At 39.9% G+C, this 17,960-nt stretch overlaps 1 protein-coding gene and 1 pseudogene across 1 annotated transcript; both read left to right on the forward strand.

Annotated features, from left to right (window-relative positions):
• The first annotated feature begins 5,611 nt into the window (after window positions 1-5,611).
• On the forward strand, window positions 5,612-7,444 carry LOC148575940 (uncharacterized). The gene is made up of 2 exons (XM_088502628.1): window positions 5,612-6,374; window positions 6,462-7,444. The coding sequence occupies exons 1-2, from the start codon at window positions 5,612-5,614 to the stop codon at window positions 7,442-7,444; spliced, it is 1,746 nt and encodes a 581-aa protein (XP_088358754.1).
• Window positions 7,445-15,416: 7,972 nt separating this feature from the next.
• Window positions 15,417-17,707, forward strand: LOC148575941 (uncharacterized; annotated as a pseudogene).
• Window positions 17,708-17,960: the final 253 nt, after the last annotated feature.

A 17,960-nucleotide genomic window follows, 5' to 3' on the forward strand; every position in this document is an offset into this window, starting at 1 on the left:
TAACTTCTATTTCCTTCAACAAAGTTAGAGCTAAACTCAAAGCGAGAGGGGTGAGAGTTCATAGTAGCAAATAAAAATAAAAAGGAGAAACAAAAATAAATAAACAAGCAAAAGAAAAATATTTACAATAACCAATAATAAGGCACACGTTAGCAGTTCCCCGGCAACGGCGCCATTTTGACGTTGGGATTTTTGCCAGTAAAGAATTTCATAAAAACATTCACGTTGTAGATATAGTCTCTAAACCGACAGAAATCCCTTCGTACAAACGTTTTGGTTGTCACAAGTAACAAACCCCTTAAAATTGATAACTGAGTATTTAAACCTCGGGTCGTCTTTTCAAGGAACTGCAGGGAAGTATGTTCTTATTATTGGTTATGGAGATTGTAAATTGGGGTTTCAAGAATGAGGAATGAGTAATTTAATGACAAGTAAATTAAATGGCAATTAAAATAAATAAATAAATGCAAAGCAAACTTTTGGCAAGGTATGAGAAATTGGAAGTCCAGACTTAGTTATTCTTATCAATAATAATGAAAGTTGAATCTTAATTCCACTTAGTCAACATTTACTAAAGTAAAGGAAAGTCAAGGGACTAATTAGTTTGATCTTCGAATCCTATTTATTTCCTAAGAAAAGGTTGGGATTATTGAAGCTCAGTTCAATTAGCAAAGATAACAGTTATCAATTATGTTGAGATAAGATAACTCCTGAGTTACTGCTTTCTTAACCAAGACCAAAAGAGGAAAAAAAGTAAATTTGCTGAAATAAAAATGCCTTCAGATGTAAAGCGACAATAACATAAATTAAAGAAAGCAATCATGAATTGAAATACCTCAAATAACATTAATAAGGGAAATTATGATCTAACATGAAGAGTTCATAAACTAAATTGGAAGAATAAATAGAAATAAAGAACCTGGGATTGAGAGTTACTCCTAAAACTAAGAGAAGTCCTAAATCCTAAGAGAGAGAGGAGAGAGCCTCTCTCAAAACTAGATCTAAATCATGAGAAGTAACTAAATTGGCGAGCTCCCTTTGAATGAGTGCATTTTCCCACTTTATAGCCTCTAATCTGTGTTTTCTGAGCCGAGAACTGGGTCGAAAACAGCCCAGAAATCGCTGGAGAAGAATTCAAACACGCTGATTTCCGTCACTGCGACGCGGCCGCATGGAGCACGCGGTCGCGTCACCAAGCGTCAGAGCAACTATAGTATATTATATATCAAATCGAAGCCCCGGACGTTAGCTTTCCAACGCAACTGGAACCGCGTCGTTTGAATCTCTGTAGCTAAAGTTATAGCCATTTGAGTGCGAAGAGGTCAGGCTGGACAGCTTAGCAATTTCTCCAACTTCTTGTATTCCTTCCACTTTTGCATGCTTCCTTTCCATCCTCTGAGCCATTCCTGCCCTGTAATTTCTGAAATCACTTAACACACATATCAAGGCATCTAATGGTAATAAGAGAGGATTAATATTAGCAAATTAAGACCAAAGAAGCATGTTTTCAATCAAAGCACATAATTAGGAAGGCAAATGTAAAACCATGCAAATAGTATGAATAAGTGGGTAAAGATTTGATAAAATCCACTCAATTGAGCACAAGATAAACCATAAAATAGTGGTTTATCAGTATGCATCATAGAATGGTTGTTGGTTATAGTGCATTGGAGGGGTTGTTGCCAAGTGGGTTAATCAAATCCTTATGGCTTCTCATATCCTTGATTATTCCAACCTTGATGCATGTTCTTATTATAGCCCCCATTCCTTACAACAACATTGGAACCAAACTCAAAGCGCAAGGGGTGAGAATTCATAGTAGCAAGTAAAAACAAAAACTAATAAAAATTAGTGAAAATAAACTCCTAAAACTAGAAACAGTAACAAAGAAACGAAAAAGCAAATATTTACAATAACCAATAATAAGGCACACGTTTGCAATTCCCCGGCAACGGCGCCATTTTGACGATCGGATTTTCTATCGGTAAAGAAATTCACAAATAAATTCCCGTTGCTAGTATAGTTTCTAAACCAACAGAGAATCCTTTCGTACAAAAGTTTTAGTTGTCACTAAAGCAAATCCAATAAAATTGATAACCGAAGTATTTAAATCTCGGGTCATCTCTTAAGGAATTGCAGGGAGGTGTATTTATTATTGGTTATGGAAAAGTATCTTTTTGGATTTTTGAAATAGGGAACAAGGAAATAAATTGGCAAGAAAGTAAATTAATAATCATGAAAACCCTTACAAGGTATAAGAACTGGAAATCCCATCTTAGTTATCCTTATCAATTGTGATGAGAATTGTTTATTGCTCCAACTTAGTTAACCCTTACTAAATAAAGGAAAGTCAAGTGGACTAGTCAATGGGATTCCTCAAGTCCTAGTCAACTCCTGAGGAAAGATTAGCTTTAGAGGGATCCAAATCAACCAGCAAATTCCAATTATCAATCTACAAAGGAGTTTGATAACTCAAGTGTCACCAATTACTCAATTCAAGCTAAGGATGTAAAAAGCTAAATTAAAATCATAAATCTGAAATACCTCAAATTGCATTAAATATAAAATCAAATCTAACATTGAAAGGTTCATAAACCAAATTGGAAAAATAAGTAATTAACAAGTGAAATAGATAAACCAAAATACTATAATAAATAAAAGTAGAAGAGAAACTAAATTAAAGGAACATTGAACCTGGAATTGGGAAGAAACAAACCTAAAACTAAGAGAAATCCTAAATCCTAAAACCTAGAGAAAGGAGAGCGCTTCTCTCTCTAGAAAACTACATCTAAAACCTAAATTGTGAATATGAAAGTTGTTTTTTATGAATGAATGGATTCCCCCACTTTATAGCCTCTAATATGTGTTTTCTGGGCCGAGAACTGGGTCAAAAACAGCCCAGAAATCGCTGGGGGCGAATTCAAATACGTACAGGTCGCTGGAATTTCTGTAGAACCACGCATGCGTGTCACTTATCTTCAGAGAAACTATGGCAAATTATATATCATTTAGAAGCCCCGGATGTTAGCTTTCCAACGCAACTAGAACCGCCTCATTTGGACCTCTGTAGCTCAAGTTATGACCATTTGAGTGCGAAGAGGTCAGGGCTGACAGCTTTGCAGTTCTTTCAATTTCTTTTATTCCTTCCACTTTTGCATGCTTCCTTTCTATCCTCTAAGCTATTCCTGCCCTATAAACCTTGAAAACACTTAACACACATATCACGGCATCGAATGGTATAAAGGAAAATTAATTTTTGGTAATTTAAGGGCTTGGGAAGCAAGTTTCCAATTATAGAACAAAATTAGGAAGGAAAATGTAAAACCATGCGATTTATATGAATAAGTGAGTAAAGAGTTGACAAAAACCACTCAAATTAGCACAAGATAAACCATAAAATAGTGGTTTATCAAAGGCATTTCAAGCTTCTCTCATTACCATCTCCGACCTCTTTCGTCTAGACTGCAGAGGTCAAAGATGGTAATGAGGGTGCTTGAAGTACCTTCAATTTAACTCATTTACACATAACGAAAACGTGTGTTTCATAAGAAAAAAAATGTTTATTTTAATTATTAATTTCTTGTTAAAAACACATGTTTTTTATGAAAAAATGTGTCTAATCAATCATATAATTAGTTTTTTTATAATATGATACTTATATATTACAAAATTTACTAATGTTAAATTATTAAAAAAATTATATAATTAAAACTAAAATCTTAAAAATTTTTATAAAAGCACTTGTATTTAAACGATATATGAAAAAATATAATTGAAATTAGTGTATCCAAGATATTAAAATTTTAAATTTAAAAAATGAGAAAAAATTGGTGAAGGGACTAGTTTGGTGTACGACATTCAATTTTAGGGACTAAAATGAGTCACTTAATGCAAAGTGAGGGACTAATTTGGTGCATATACAACGATGACATAATGGATGACACGTGGACGAATACTGTTGTGACACGTGGCACAAACAGACACGTGGCCAAATAACATTGTGACACGTGGCACAACCATCTACGTCAGCATGCCACGTGTCACTGGTCACCACATCATCATACCATTACACGTGGCCAAATCATGAAGTGACACATGTCACTTACAGTCCACATCATCATGCCATATCATCACGTCGTTAATGGAAAATAGGTCAGGGACTAATATGGTGCATTTTTTTCAATCTCAGGGATGTAATTGGTGCAATTGGAATCTCATGGACGATTTTAGTGCATGACGCCAATCTCAGGGACCATTTTGGGGTTTAACTCCATATTAGCATAGCCGAGAGCTTACATAAGCAATTTTGAATGTCAAAGTTCATCCACAGCTCAGTTTAGGGGTGTACATAGTCCGGTCCGGTTCAAAAATTTAGTTTGGTTCTGAATATTTTAGAGTTAATTTAGTGTGTGTGTTTTAAATTAATTTTAATATTATGTTATATTAATTATAAGCATATTGCTTTATTTTTAATCATACTTGTTGAATTAGAAAATAAATCAAAGAAGTATCAAATTAGAATTTATGGACAAATTCAAGTTCAAATATATATTGTTACGATGGGTAATCGGAGATTAATGGGCTGGATGGCGTTGGTTGGCCCAAACGTATGAAGGAGGTGGCTTTCCAGTGGATCTGTTATTCGGCGTTCCTCGTCCGACTTGTATGTGTGAAAGAATGGGGGTGGTACCTGCAAAGACACTCCGATGCCTAAGTTAGCAAGAGTGTGAGCAGGTTAGAGAGTATTGGAACTTAGGGATACCTGAATGGTGTCAGCATATTTATAGTGGTGAACCAATAACCACCGCTGAAGTAGTGCCACCTTTTTAGGTGGATAACCGTTCCCATATCTTAGGGAGGTTAAGATATGGCTCTATGAAGTGGTTAGAGAGTTTCTAGGGGTAGTTACTCATTCGAATGAGTGTTATCTGCCAGCTAACCCTCGTATCCGACTTCTTTGGAGCAGGTCGTGTTCAGTACCGACTTCTTGGGATGAAGGCGGGTACTGGGTGAGGGCCAACCCTTTGGGTTGGGCCTATTTGCTTGGATCCTGGACCTTTATTATTGGGCCAGGGTATGAACAGTTCCCCTACTCGAGCCCAATTTCTTTTTAGGATTGGGGTTCGAGTATTCAACTCGGGGTCGTAGCCGATTTGCAAGAGGACCGACGTGATTTTTCTTGACCTTTCGGTTCTGACAGTTACGTCAAATCAAGCGTCGTGTCCGTTAGGGGTGTGCGTAGGGATTTAATGGCCTTGGTAACGGTGCATCTTCATTAATGATTGCCCTAATTTTACCATTATGCCCCTAACGTTCTTATAAATACTTTCCCTCTCTTTCGTTGTTTCGTTTCTGCGATCTTTCAAATTTCCCTTGCATTCGTTCGTGCTGCATTCTTGCGTTTCGAAGGCTTTTACTTCCTCCAGTCTTGATTTCAGACTTAAAGGTTAGCTTTTTCCCCTTCTGTAACATGCTTTCTATTTGCGTGCCTTTATTTTGTGGGTAGATTGGTTTGTAGGCTTTAGTTCCGTACCCCCTCCCTTTAGAGACCGTGTGTTGATTTTCCTTTTCTTTTTGTAGGTTTCTTGTCACCCCTTTTTAAGAAAAGAAAATGGCTTCCGTAGATGTTCTCTCTCAGTGGGTTGATGTCACGGTCCTAGGGGAGGAGCCTTCAGTTGATACCGAGTTTATCACCCACCTTCGTACTCACCACAGAATTTGTACTTCTAAAGAGGATGAGCCGAAGTATGAGTTGGTAGTCCCGGGTCCAGAAGACCGGGTTTGCTTCGGGAGGGCCGACGAGGCGGCCCCTCATTTCTTTTTTATGTATGAGAGTATGGTCACCCATTTGGGTGTTTTTCTTCCATTTTCAGAGTTTGAAATGTCTGTGTTACGTCATTGCCGGGTTGCTCCCACCCAGCTTCACCCCAACTCTTGGGGCTTTTTGAAAATTTACCAATTTATCAGCCAGGCCTTAGAGTTCCCGACTTCTCTGAGGATTTTCTTCTATCTCTTCCATATGACCAAGCCCTTCAGTGGGCTAAATAATAAGCAACAGTGGGTGTCCTTCCGAGCCATACAAGGCCGGAGGCTTTTTACCCTTTTTGACGAATCCTTTCACGATTTTAAAAGCTATTTTTTCAAAGTTCAAGCAGTAGAGGGTCACCACCCCTTTTTCTTAGATGAGAGTTCTTCTCCTCGCTTTTCTCTATACTGGTTAGAGGCCTCCCCCTGTGAAAAATATGATCTGGACGACCTGGACGAAGTGGAGGCGGCCATCGTAGGGTTCCTCCGAGAAGTGTGGGGGAGGGCCCCATACTTGGATACTAAAAAATTTCTCCAGGGGCCGCCGACTTTTGTCCAGTCACAACTAGGTAGCTTTTTGCGTTTCTCATTTATTTCCGACTTGCAATTTCTTTTACCGACTTGTCTGACTTTTAGCTACCAATTTGTTTTTGCAGAGATGGCAAAGAAAAATACTCAAGAGTCTTACCAGAGGGTTCAGGAAGCCAAGGCAAAGTCTCGTGCCAGATCTGGTGGTGCTAGGGCGGTTGTCTCTCCTCCTCCTCCTCCTCGGAACGTCGGGACTCCCTCCCAACCTATTGTAATTTCTTCCTCTGCTTCCTCTCTGCCACCCCCTCCTGTCCGACCTACTCCTGAACCAGAGCCGAAGAAGCGCAAGACCTTAGAGTCTGGCGCTTCTGGTGAGGCGGACGCTCTTGCGTTCGTCCGAAAGAACATTTATCCCCATGCTCGTATGAGTATGGATGATGTTTCTGTTCGGCACTACCTCACCACTGTGGTTGAGGAGAGTCTCAAGACGGCGGGGGTTTGTGGCAAACTCTTAGATATATTTGAGAAGACTCCTCTCAGCTCTTTAGGGACGACCTCGAGGGTCGAGGAGCTGGAAGGCAGGCTTCGCATATATCAGGAGCATGAGAAGGAGTTGGAGGGGGAAGTTGCCAAGCTGAAAGAGGAGAGAGGCAGCCTCCGGGAGAAGGAGAAGAAGTTGCAAGCCCAATGCAACATGGAGGTGGATTTGAGGAAGGCAGCGCAAGCCAGCTACAACAGTTTATTTGCTGATCTTGTGTCTGTAAAGAATGACTTGCTGAATGCCCGGAAGGCCTATACCGAGTTGGAGGACTCTATTGCGGATGGTGCTGATGAGGCTTGGAGGGTTTTTAAGGAGCAGGTCGGAGTCATTGCTCCTGACTTGGACCTTTCTCCTTTGGACCCTGATAATATTGTTATTGATGGTGCCATCGTGGATCCTCCTGTCCCCGTGGTGGAGTCTGAGTCTGATTTGAAGACTCGGCGGCAGAGGATCATAGAGTCCCCTCCTCGCTCTAAGGACGCTCCGAGTTCTTCTGGCGCTCCTTCGACTTTCTCTCCAACTCCTGGTCCTGGTGGTGGTGATCCGTCTACTCCTCTTGCTAAGAAGTGATTTTGACTATTGGGGCCCGGCCTGTGGGCCCCTCTTAGGGCCGTAAACAAAACAAATTTTCGATACCCTTTTTAATAAGGGTTTAATTTAGCGTTTAAATGAATGCCCTTTTTCGGATAAGGGTTTTGAGTTACCTTATGCGCGCATGCTATTCGTGGTTCTTTTGACTCTTTGATCTTTTCTGGAAAAAACCTTTCCTTTGGGGCTTGCCTGCTTTTCTGAATCTTTTTTTATCTTCAAGGCAGCCTTATAACTTTTTCTTAGCTTTTTCCTATCTCTTTTTGTTATTCCTAGTACTCAATTTTGTTTCATTGAGTTTTTCGTGACTTAGGCTACTTTTGCGATTCATTTTAATTTTACTCAGCTTCGCTTTCCGACTTATGAGTCGGATTGCTCCCGAGTTTATCATGATCGACTTCTATAGCCTCTTTACGCCGACTTGTACCTCGTCGTTTTATCCTGACGACCATCTAGGTCGGTTCATGGGATTTTCACGTTTTGTCGAGCTTAAATCGGCGCGTTTCGTAGAAAGAGAATAAAAAGGGAATTTAAAAGAGATATTTAAAATGAAAGAGATCTTTATTAATTGAGGAGGTACCTTATTGCTACTAAGGGCTTTTGATAATTTATTTTCCCTTAGCCCCTACTATGATGCCTCGTTAAAAACCCTTTTCAGAAAAAACCCTTTGATTTTGGGAAAAAATCATGAAATTGGGAAAAGAGTACATCAGGGAGTAGGGTTCGCTTTTAGCTGTAGTACCTTTTCATATTACAAGCATGCCATGATCTTGGTAACTCGTTGCCGTCGAAGTCGGTTACCCTATAATAGCCTTTTCCTAAGACCTCGTTGATCTTGTATGGTCCTTTCCAATTAGTAGCGAGCTTTCCTTCCCTCGATTTGTTGACTCCAATATCGTTTCTGATTATGACCAAGTCATCTGGGGTGAAACTCCTTCGAATGACTTTTTTGTTGTATCTCGCGGTCATCCTTTGCTTCAACGCTGCTTCTCTTATCTGGGCTTCTTCTCGGATTTCGGGGAGCAAGTCGAGCTCCTCTTTGTGCCCTTGTATATTCATGATCTCGTCGTGGAAAATCACTCTTGGGCTTTGCTCATTGACCTCTATTGGGATCATGGCTTCTACGCCATAAACTAGTCGGAAGGGTGTTTCTCCAGTGGCGGATTGGGGGGTTGTTCTGTAAGCCCATAGTACTTGTTGGAGCTCTTCAGCCCAAGCTCCTTTCGCATCTTGTAATCTTTTCTTCAGCCCTGCCAGTATGACTTTGTTGGCTGCTTCGGCTTGCCCATTGGCTTGTGGGTGTTCCACTGAGGTGAACTGGTGTTTGATGTTCATACTGGCTACTAGGCTTCTAAAGGTGGAGTCGGTGAACTAGGTTCCGTTATCTGTGGTAATGGAATAAGGTATCCCATACCTTGTGATTATATTTTTGTAGAGGAACCTCCGAATTCTTTGTGCAGTGATGGTGACCAGTGGTTCTGCTTCTATCCACTTTGTGAAATAATCTATTCCCACTATCAGGTATTTGACTTGTCCTGGCGCCTGGGGAAAAGGACCTAATAAATCCATTCCCCATTTTGCAAAGGGCCATGGGGAGGTGATACTGATGAGCTCCTCTGGGGGGGCCACGTGGAAATTTGCATGCATTTGACATGGTTGGCACTTTTTCACAAAGTCTGTGGCATCTTTCTGCAAGGTTGGCCAGTAGAATCCAGCTCGGATCACCTTTCTGGCTAATGACCTTGCTCCGAGATGGTTCCCGCAGATTCCACTATGTACCTCCTCTAATACCTCGGTGGCTCCTGAGGTCGGTACACACTTTAACAATGGTGTTGATATCCCCCTTCTATAGAGAATATTTTTCACCAAGGTATAGTGTTGTGCTTCCCTTCGGATTTTCTTGGCCTCCTTTTCCTCCTTGGGGAGGATGTCGAATTTCAGGTATTCGACCAAGGGGTTCATCCATCCGAGGTTTAATCCGACCACTTCAAAGACTTCTTGTTTGTCTTCCACTTTTACCACTGAAGGTTCCTGGAGGGTTTCTTGGATCAGGCTTCTGTTATTTCCTCCTGGCTTGGTACTTGCTAACTTGGATAGGGCGTCTGCTCTGCTATTTAGGTCCCGAGTTATGTGCGTGACCTCGGTTTCTGCAAAACGCCCAAGGTGTTCTAGAGTTTTTTCCAAGTATCTCTTCATATTTGGGTCTTTTGCTTGATATTCTCCACTTATTTGGGAGGTCACCACTTGAGAGTCACTGTATATCATTACCTTCGTAGCACCGACTTCTTCTGCCAGCTTCAATCCTACAATCAAGGCTTCATATTCTGCCTGATTATTTGAAGCTGGGAATTCAAACTTGAGGGAAACCTCTATCTGGGTTCCCCTTTCATCTACCAATATTATGCCTGCGCCGCTTCCTGTTTTATTGGAGGATCCATCTACATAGAGTTCCCATGTAGTTGGTTTATCCTCTTGATCCCCTGCATATTCTGCAATGAAGTCGGCGAGGCACTGGGCTTTAATCGCCGTCCGAGTTTCGTACTTCAAGTCGAACTCGGAGAGCTCTATTGCCCATTGAACCATTCTTCCTGCAACATCTGTCTTTTGGAGGATTTGCTTCATGGGTTGGTTCGTGCGGACTCTTATTGTGTGAGCTTGAAAGTAAGGCCGTAGCCTTCGAGAGGCTACCACTAAGGAGTAGGCAAACTTCTCTAATTTGTGATACCTTAGCTCAGGGCCCTGTAGAACTTTACTGATGAAATAGATTGGGTGTTGACCGTCCTCGTCTTCTCTTATCAAGGCTGCTGAGACGGCCTTGTCTGCCACGGATAGGTATAGGACGAGGTCTTTTCCGGCTACAGGTCGGGTCAAAATAGGAGGTTGGCTCAAAAACTTTTTGAACTCTTGGAACGCCTCCTCGCATTCGGGAGTCCATTCAAATTGGTGTCGCTTTCTTAATAGGGAGAACAGTGGAAGGGATCTTAGTGCTGATCCTTTCAAAAATCTGGAGAGAGCTGCTAGTCGGCCATTCAGCTGTTGGACCTCTCTCAAACAAGTCGGGCTTCTCATTTCTAGGATAGCTCTACACTTGTCGGGATTGGCTTCGATCCCTCTTTGTGTTAGCATGAATCCTAGAAATTTTCCTGCCTCCACCGCGAAGGCGCACTTTGCAGGATTTAGTCTCATCCCGTGCAACCTTATGGTGTCAAAGACTTGTGAAAGGTCATACAAGAGGTCGACTTCTTTCTTGGTCTTTACCAGCATATCGTCGACGTACACTTCCATTAAGCTCCCTAGGTGAGGGGCAAACACCTTATTCATCAGCCTCTGATATGTGGCCCCTGCATTTTTCAATCCAAATGGCATGACCACGTAGCAAAAGTTAGCTCTGGGCGTGATGAATGATGTTTTTTCCTGGTCTGGTTTATACATCGGGATTTGGTTATACCCTGAGTAGGCGTCCATGAACGACAAGTATTGATACCCCGAGCTAGAGTCTACTAGGGTGTCAATGCTTGGTAGTGGATAAGGGTCCTTGGGACATGCCTTATTTAAGTCGGTATAGTCGACGCACATTCTCCATTTACCATTTTGTTTTTTGACTAGCACCACATTGGCTAGCCATGTTGGATATTCGACTTCTCTGATAAAACCGGCTTCTAGGAGCGCTTGTACTTGCTCCTCTACTATTAGAGCTCGCTCTGGGCCGAGCTTGCGTCTTCGTTGTTGTACAGGTCGAGATCCCGAGTAGACCGAGAGCTTGTGGGACATGAGTTCTGGATCTATCCCAGGCATGTCGGAGGCCTTCCAGGCGAAGAGATTGGAATTATCTCTTAGGAGCTTAATCAATTCTTGTCTTAGGGTTCCCCCAGGTTGGTTCCTATGTGAGTGTTTTTTCCTTCCTCTTCTCCGACCTGAATCTCCTCGGTTTTTCCTCCGGGTCGTGGTCGCAGCTCTTCTTTAATCCTTGCTCCACCGAGCTCTATTGTGTGAACTTCTTTGCCTTTTCCCCTCAGGTTTAGGCTTTCATTGTAGCATTTCCTTGCCAGCTTCTGATCTCCCCTCACCGTTGCTATCCCCGCTGAGGTCGGGAATTTCATGCAGAGGTGGGGTGTCGATACCACCGCTCCGAGTCGATTAAGGGTAGCTCTGCCGATTAAAGCATTATAGGCCGACCCCACGTCGATGACTATGAAGTCTATACTCAGAGTCTTTGATTTCTCCCCCTTTCCAAAGGTGGTGTGGAGGGGCAAAAATCCTAGTGGCTTTATTGGCGTGTCGCCTAATCCGTACAAGGTGTCGGGGTAGGCTCTTAACTCTTTCTCATCTAAACCTAGTTTGTCGAAAGCTGGCTTAAAGAGGATGTCCGCTGAGCTTCCTTGGTCTACTAGTGTTCTGTGTAGATGGGCATTTGCCAAGATCATGGTAATTACCACTGGGTCGTCGTGCCCAGGGATTATTCCTCGCCCATCTTCCTTTGTGAATGAAATGGTTGGAAGGTCGGAGGACCCCTCTCCGACCTGGTAAACTCTCTTGAGATGTCTTTTACGAGAGGATTTTGTGAGTCCCCCTCCCGCAAACCCTCCTGAGATCATATGGATATGTCTCTCCGGAGTTTGTGGTGGTGGGTCTCTTCTATCCATATCATCTCACTTTCTTTTTCCATGACTGTCCGACCTTTCTATGAGATATCTGTCAAGCCGACCTTCTCTGGCCAGTTTTTCTATCACATTTTTAAGGTCGTAACAGTCGTTTGTGGAGTGCCCATATATCTTATGGTACTCACAGTAATCACCGCGGCTCCCCCCTCTTTTATTTTTAATGGGCCTGGGAGGAGGCAGCCTTTCGGTATTGCAAATTTCTCTGTATACATCCACTACAGGAACTTTCAGTGGAGTATAAGAGTGATATTTTCTTGGCCTATCGAGGTCGAGTTCTTCCTTCTTCTTAGCTTCCCTCTCCCTCTCTTTCGTTGAGGGAGGGTGACCGGGTCGCAAACTCGGGTTTTTTATTCCGGAGGTGCCTTCCCTGTGTTGATCATTGGCTTCCTGGTGAAGGGTCTGGTCTGCCTCATTGTTTCCAGTGTTCAGATTCTCTTGTTCAGAATCTGTCTCCACATGACCCTCTTCAGGGGATCTATCCGCCATCACTGGTTGATCTCTCGGGTCCTCGGCAACGGTGCCAATGTTACGATGGGTAACCGGAGATTAATGGGCTGGATGGCGTTGGTTGGCCCAAACGTATGAAGGAGGTGGCTTTCGAGTGGATCTGTTATTCGGCGTTCCTCCGTCCGACTTGTATGTGTGAAAGAATGGGGGGTGGTACCTGCAAAGACACTCCGATGCCTAAGTTAGCAAGAGTGTGAGCAGGTTAGAGAGTATTGGAACTTAGGGATACCTGAATGGTGTCAGCGTATTTATAGTGGTGAACCAATAACCACCGCTGAAGTAGTGCCACCTTTTTAGGTGGATAACCGTTCCCATATCTTAAGGAGGTTAAGATATGGCTCTATGAAGTGGTTAGAGAGTTTCTAGGGGTAGTTACTCATTCGAATGAGTGTTATCTGCCAGCTAACCCTCGTATCCGACTTCTTTGGAGCAGGTCGTGTTCAGTACCGACTTCTTGGGATGAAGGCGGGTACTGGGTGAGGGCCAACCCTTTGGGTTGGGCCTATTTGCTTGGATCCTGGACCTTTATTATTGGGCCAGGGTATGAACATATATATATATATATATAAACTTTTCGGTAACAAGTTTCTTCTTTATAAATAAGTGCATCATAAGTAAGTTTCTTTATAAATAAATTTTTTTATAAATTATTATTAAAACTTTAAAAACCCGAGTTTTACCCGGTTTGGACTCAATATAGTTATGGCCCAAAAATATTTAGGTTTCATCGGGTCTAGAGCCAGGTTAGAATCTAAAAAATAGATCCGCTGTATATTTAAAGCCAAATCTGTGTTAAGACAAATTCGATTTCATCCGACTCATGAAAACCCCTAATTCAATTCAAAAGATTTAGATCCATCTATAATATTCTAGTAAAAAAAAGTAGACATCAATATTCTAATCAATAGAGTCCATTCAAATTATTGGATGATAAATTTAAGGATTCAAATTAAAAGTAGAACAATAATAGCTCACCAGTACTATTTTTAGTCAAGTGGCAGATGATTGATAAGCGATGGATTGGAGTATAATCACTACAAATGAATTTTTTTTTTGAAATAAATTAAAAAAATTATTTTCTAAAACAAATAAAAATGATTTAATTACTAAAATCAATTTTTTTCTCTTTGCAGACGGGAGACAATTCAGGTGGGTTAGGCCTGATTTATAAAACGTTTCTATTTTTACTCCTTTCTTATTATGAGTCTCGTTTATTTTCTCTTGTAGAAGAGATAGACGTGTAAATATTTATGGATATTAAATTTTAATTTTGTTTTAAAAAATAATATAATTATAATAAAATTTAATATAATTTAATTAAATGTATTAAATTAAACACAATCAAAGCACAAACTCAACATAATTAATATACAAAATCTCCAACAGATAAATTAAAATAAAATAAAATAGAATATATATATATATATATATATATATATATATATATATATATATATATATATATATATATAAAAGCACTTAAGTAAAATCTCTTTCGTAGGGATTTTGTGAGTCCTTGTGGGGCAGATATCTTAATTCGCATTTTTGTTTTCATTTATTCGCAAGGACTCCGAGGAATTTGCGGGTCCTTGTTAGCCCCTCGTCGTAGGTAATTTTTGCGGATACTGCAGGAATAGATTTTTTGCGATCCTTAGGCCTAATCCACAGCAAATCGTCATAAGCTAGCCTAGTTTGGGGGTAGTTCAGCAAAATCCAACCCAATGTAGGTGCAGTTTGAGCACTCAAACTCGATCTAGCAACACTTCGGGCCACACCTTTTCGATATGAGCCCAAATCCAAATCCACCTCCCACCTTATAAATACCTCTCTAACTCGATGCATTTTTCATACACATTCTTACCCTCTTTCTCCTTTATTAAGAGCATTCTCTCATATAGGCTTTTTTTTACTAAAATGTCACTATTTTGAGAACTATTTATAAAATTATACACAGTCCATGTGTGCGCACATCTCTCAAGAGGAATTTGCATCTCTTGGAGGAATTATCTGAAAAGGTCTAAGTGTCCAGCCACATTTTGCGACGGAGGTTTAACAAATATTCAGGAGGAACAAATAAGGGGATTCTATCCTTCCACCATCTCACTGGAGGCGATCTTATATTCACAGGAGGAACAAAGAAGGGAATTCTCACCTTCCACCATCTCTCTAGGGTTGCACTTTACAGGAATGAATATTCAAGTTCAAGCAAATTATGCTCAATTCATAATCATAATTATCAACAACCACCATTAATTCAATCCTATCCTAAGGTCCACTAGACTAAGTTTCACGAAACATTACATATTACATAAAGGAAACCGAAACCATACCTTGGCCAATTTCCATGCAACTCAAAACTCCCAAAAACTTGATTCCAACAAACTTCTGCAAGGTTTCAACCACCAACACCAATCCAAAGCCAACACCACTTCCAATAATCACCAAATATCAAGCTACACATTAATCATCATCATTTCTCATATCATAATCATACTCATCATCCTTAATCAAAATCAATCATCATCATTCCTCATTATTATAATCATACTCATCATTCTCAATCAAAATCAATCATCATCATTTCTCATTACATTTAATCCATCTTTCTTAATTTCTTATCTCAACTCATTAAGTCTCATTCCTAACTCTTCTACCCTCTATTACACCAGCTCTAGACTCATAACAAGAATTATAGAAGTTTAGAAGGCTAGAAGAATGGTTAAGAACACAAAAATTCATTTTCAAAAAAACAAGGTGGTCGCTATGCAAGAACCTTCCACGTATACATGAATTCAGAATTTGGCAAAGTCGTATATGCAAGCACCTTCCCCATACGTATGAATTCAAAATTTGACAATGTCGCATACGCGAGGGTATTGGACAGAAAAACTTGCCCGCATCACGTGAGACTGCCGCATACACATGAGTTTCAAAAAGGCATTGTCGCGTACGCATGCCATAGTCATGTACATGAGAGTGCTAGGCAGAGCCCTAGACTCGCGTCGCGTGACACTACCGCGTACACATGCATACCAGATTTTCAAAAAGCTGATATGCTGCAGAAATTCAATTTTTCAATCCAACTTTAAACTTTCATAACTTTTTCTACAAAATTCATTTTCAACCATTTTTGAACCATTGGAAAGATTAATAAATAAATTTTTATAAAAATCTATTTTCGTTAAACTTCCAACTTCGAGGATCGAGTTATAACCCGCCAAAGTTGGTCAAAAATCAATTTTTGTCCAAAAACAGAATTTACCAATTTTTTCTAAGATTCACAAGCCACATCACTTCTACTCAATATAATGACCCCCAAACCATCCCAATTTACTCATTTACAATTAACCAAGTTCAAGCCTACTCAATTCACACATTACAACTCTAAATCATCAACTTTACATCTCAATTTCAAGCATATCATTCAAACAACTTACCGAACTTACCTCTCACGGCCTTCGGCCCAACATTCATAAATTCAACTCAAAATTCATAAATACACAATCACCAACCAAATTCAATTTCAACAAAATTTCACAACTCTCCAAACTCCAAACAGAACAACCCTCAGTGTCAATCGACACCAGCATGAGGGACCTCTTAGTTGTTCAAACACAAGCAAGACAAACAAGTAAAATACAAGTAGATTCAAGTAAAGCAATTAGCATATAGGCATTTAATATGTACAAATAAGCAAGCAATGACAAGTAGCAAACCCAAACAAGTCAAATTCATCAATGTACTTTGATTTTGTTGTTGAAAGTTGAATGTGTTGTTGAAATTTGTTACTGGAACCTTGAATTTGTTGTTGTTCTGAAATGATCACTTAAATTTGTTCATTGCTGAAAGAATTTGTTACTGATTGAACTTGAGTATTTTGCTGTCTTGCTTCATATTATCATGAATTTTAAGTTCCTCTTTTCTTGCTATAATGGTAGTTCTATCAATCTCTTGGGTTCTTATTGTATTAAAAGATATAATTAGTTACTGATATTTTTTATTGAATTTCGTATATCTCCATACTTTTTAACCTCATGATTTGAAGTTCTTGACATGAGATAAATTATACCCAATTGTTTTTGGTGTTTTTAATGCTTCAAATTGTTTATTATTATTTCTTTCAAACTTTGTATATTATCTTTTTATGATTTATATCTTTATTTTCAAATTGAATGTATTATATTTGTTACTTTATAACTTGTCGAAGGGGTTATTTAGTATGATTGTGAATAAAAATATATTAATAAAATTTACAAAAAAACACACGAGACTATGTCATATATATGCATGTTAAACGTTGGTATTACAACTAAAATGAAACCTTAGTCGAGATAATCATGGCGCCCGATAGAAGTTGGATGTCACGAAGGCAAGATTGCACTGGTCATCTAAGCGAGGAATTTAAGAAAGGTGTTGTGAAATTCATAGATTTTGTAGAAAGAAACCCGATAGTCATTGATAGTATAGGTCACATTCTTTGTCCATGCAAAAAATGTAAGAAGAGAATTAAGTATGAAATGTTTTGGGTTGAAAAGCATTTGTATGATCGTGGGTTTATGGAGGGTTATATAAACTGGATTGCTCACGATGAGAAAAGATGGGTTGAATAGGATGCAACAAATGTTACCCAAGAATATGAAGAGGAGAATACAAATCCATTTGTAGACATGGTTATTGATGCTGTAGGTGATAACTTAAACGTAGTGAATGGTTTAGAAGAGGATCCAAATCTATCAGCTCAAAGTTTTATAAGTTGCTGAGGATTGCTGATGAACTTTAGTGGGATGGCTGCACCAAGCATACAATATTGTCAACTGTAACCCAGCTAGTGAATTTGAAGTAAGAATTCAACATGAGTGAGAGCTGTTATAATCGAATGGTTGCCATAATCAAGAGCATGCTCCCATAATCAAAGAAGTTGCTAGAAGATTTCTACTAATCAAAGACAATTATTCAAGGATTGGGATTAGGATATGAGAAAATTGATATTTGTCCTAATCACTGCATGCTATATTATATAAAAAAAGCAAGTGACAAGACTAGTTATGTAGCCTGCACAATTTGTGGACACCCATAATTTAAGCCAAAGGAAGGGGATACAGCTAATAGCAGTAGGGATGTGCCATACTCAATATTGAGATATTTTTCTATTACTCCAAGACTTCAACGTTTGTTTATGTCTAAAACTACTGCGCAATATATGAAGTGGCATGTGGATGGAGTACGCCAAGATGAATCGGTGATCACACATCCGGCTGATGCTTGATGCCTGGGCATCTTGGCTAGTTCTACAAGCCATCTTTTTGTTTGTTTAGGACATAGTTTCATGC

This window comes from Arachis ipaensis, chromosome B1, assembly GCF_059453495.1.
Source record: "Arachis ipaensis isolate K30076 ecotype BB chromosome B1, ASM5945349v1, whole genome shotgun sequence".
Classification (NCBI taxonomy): Eukaryota; Viridiplantae; Streptophyta; class Magnoliopsida; order Fabales; family Fabaceae; genus Arachis; species Arachis ipaensis.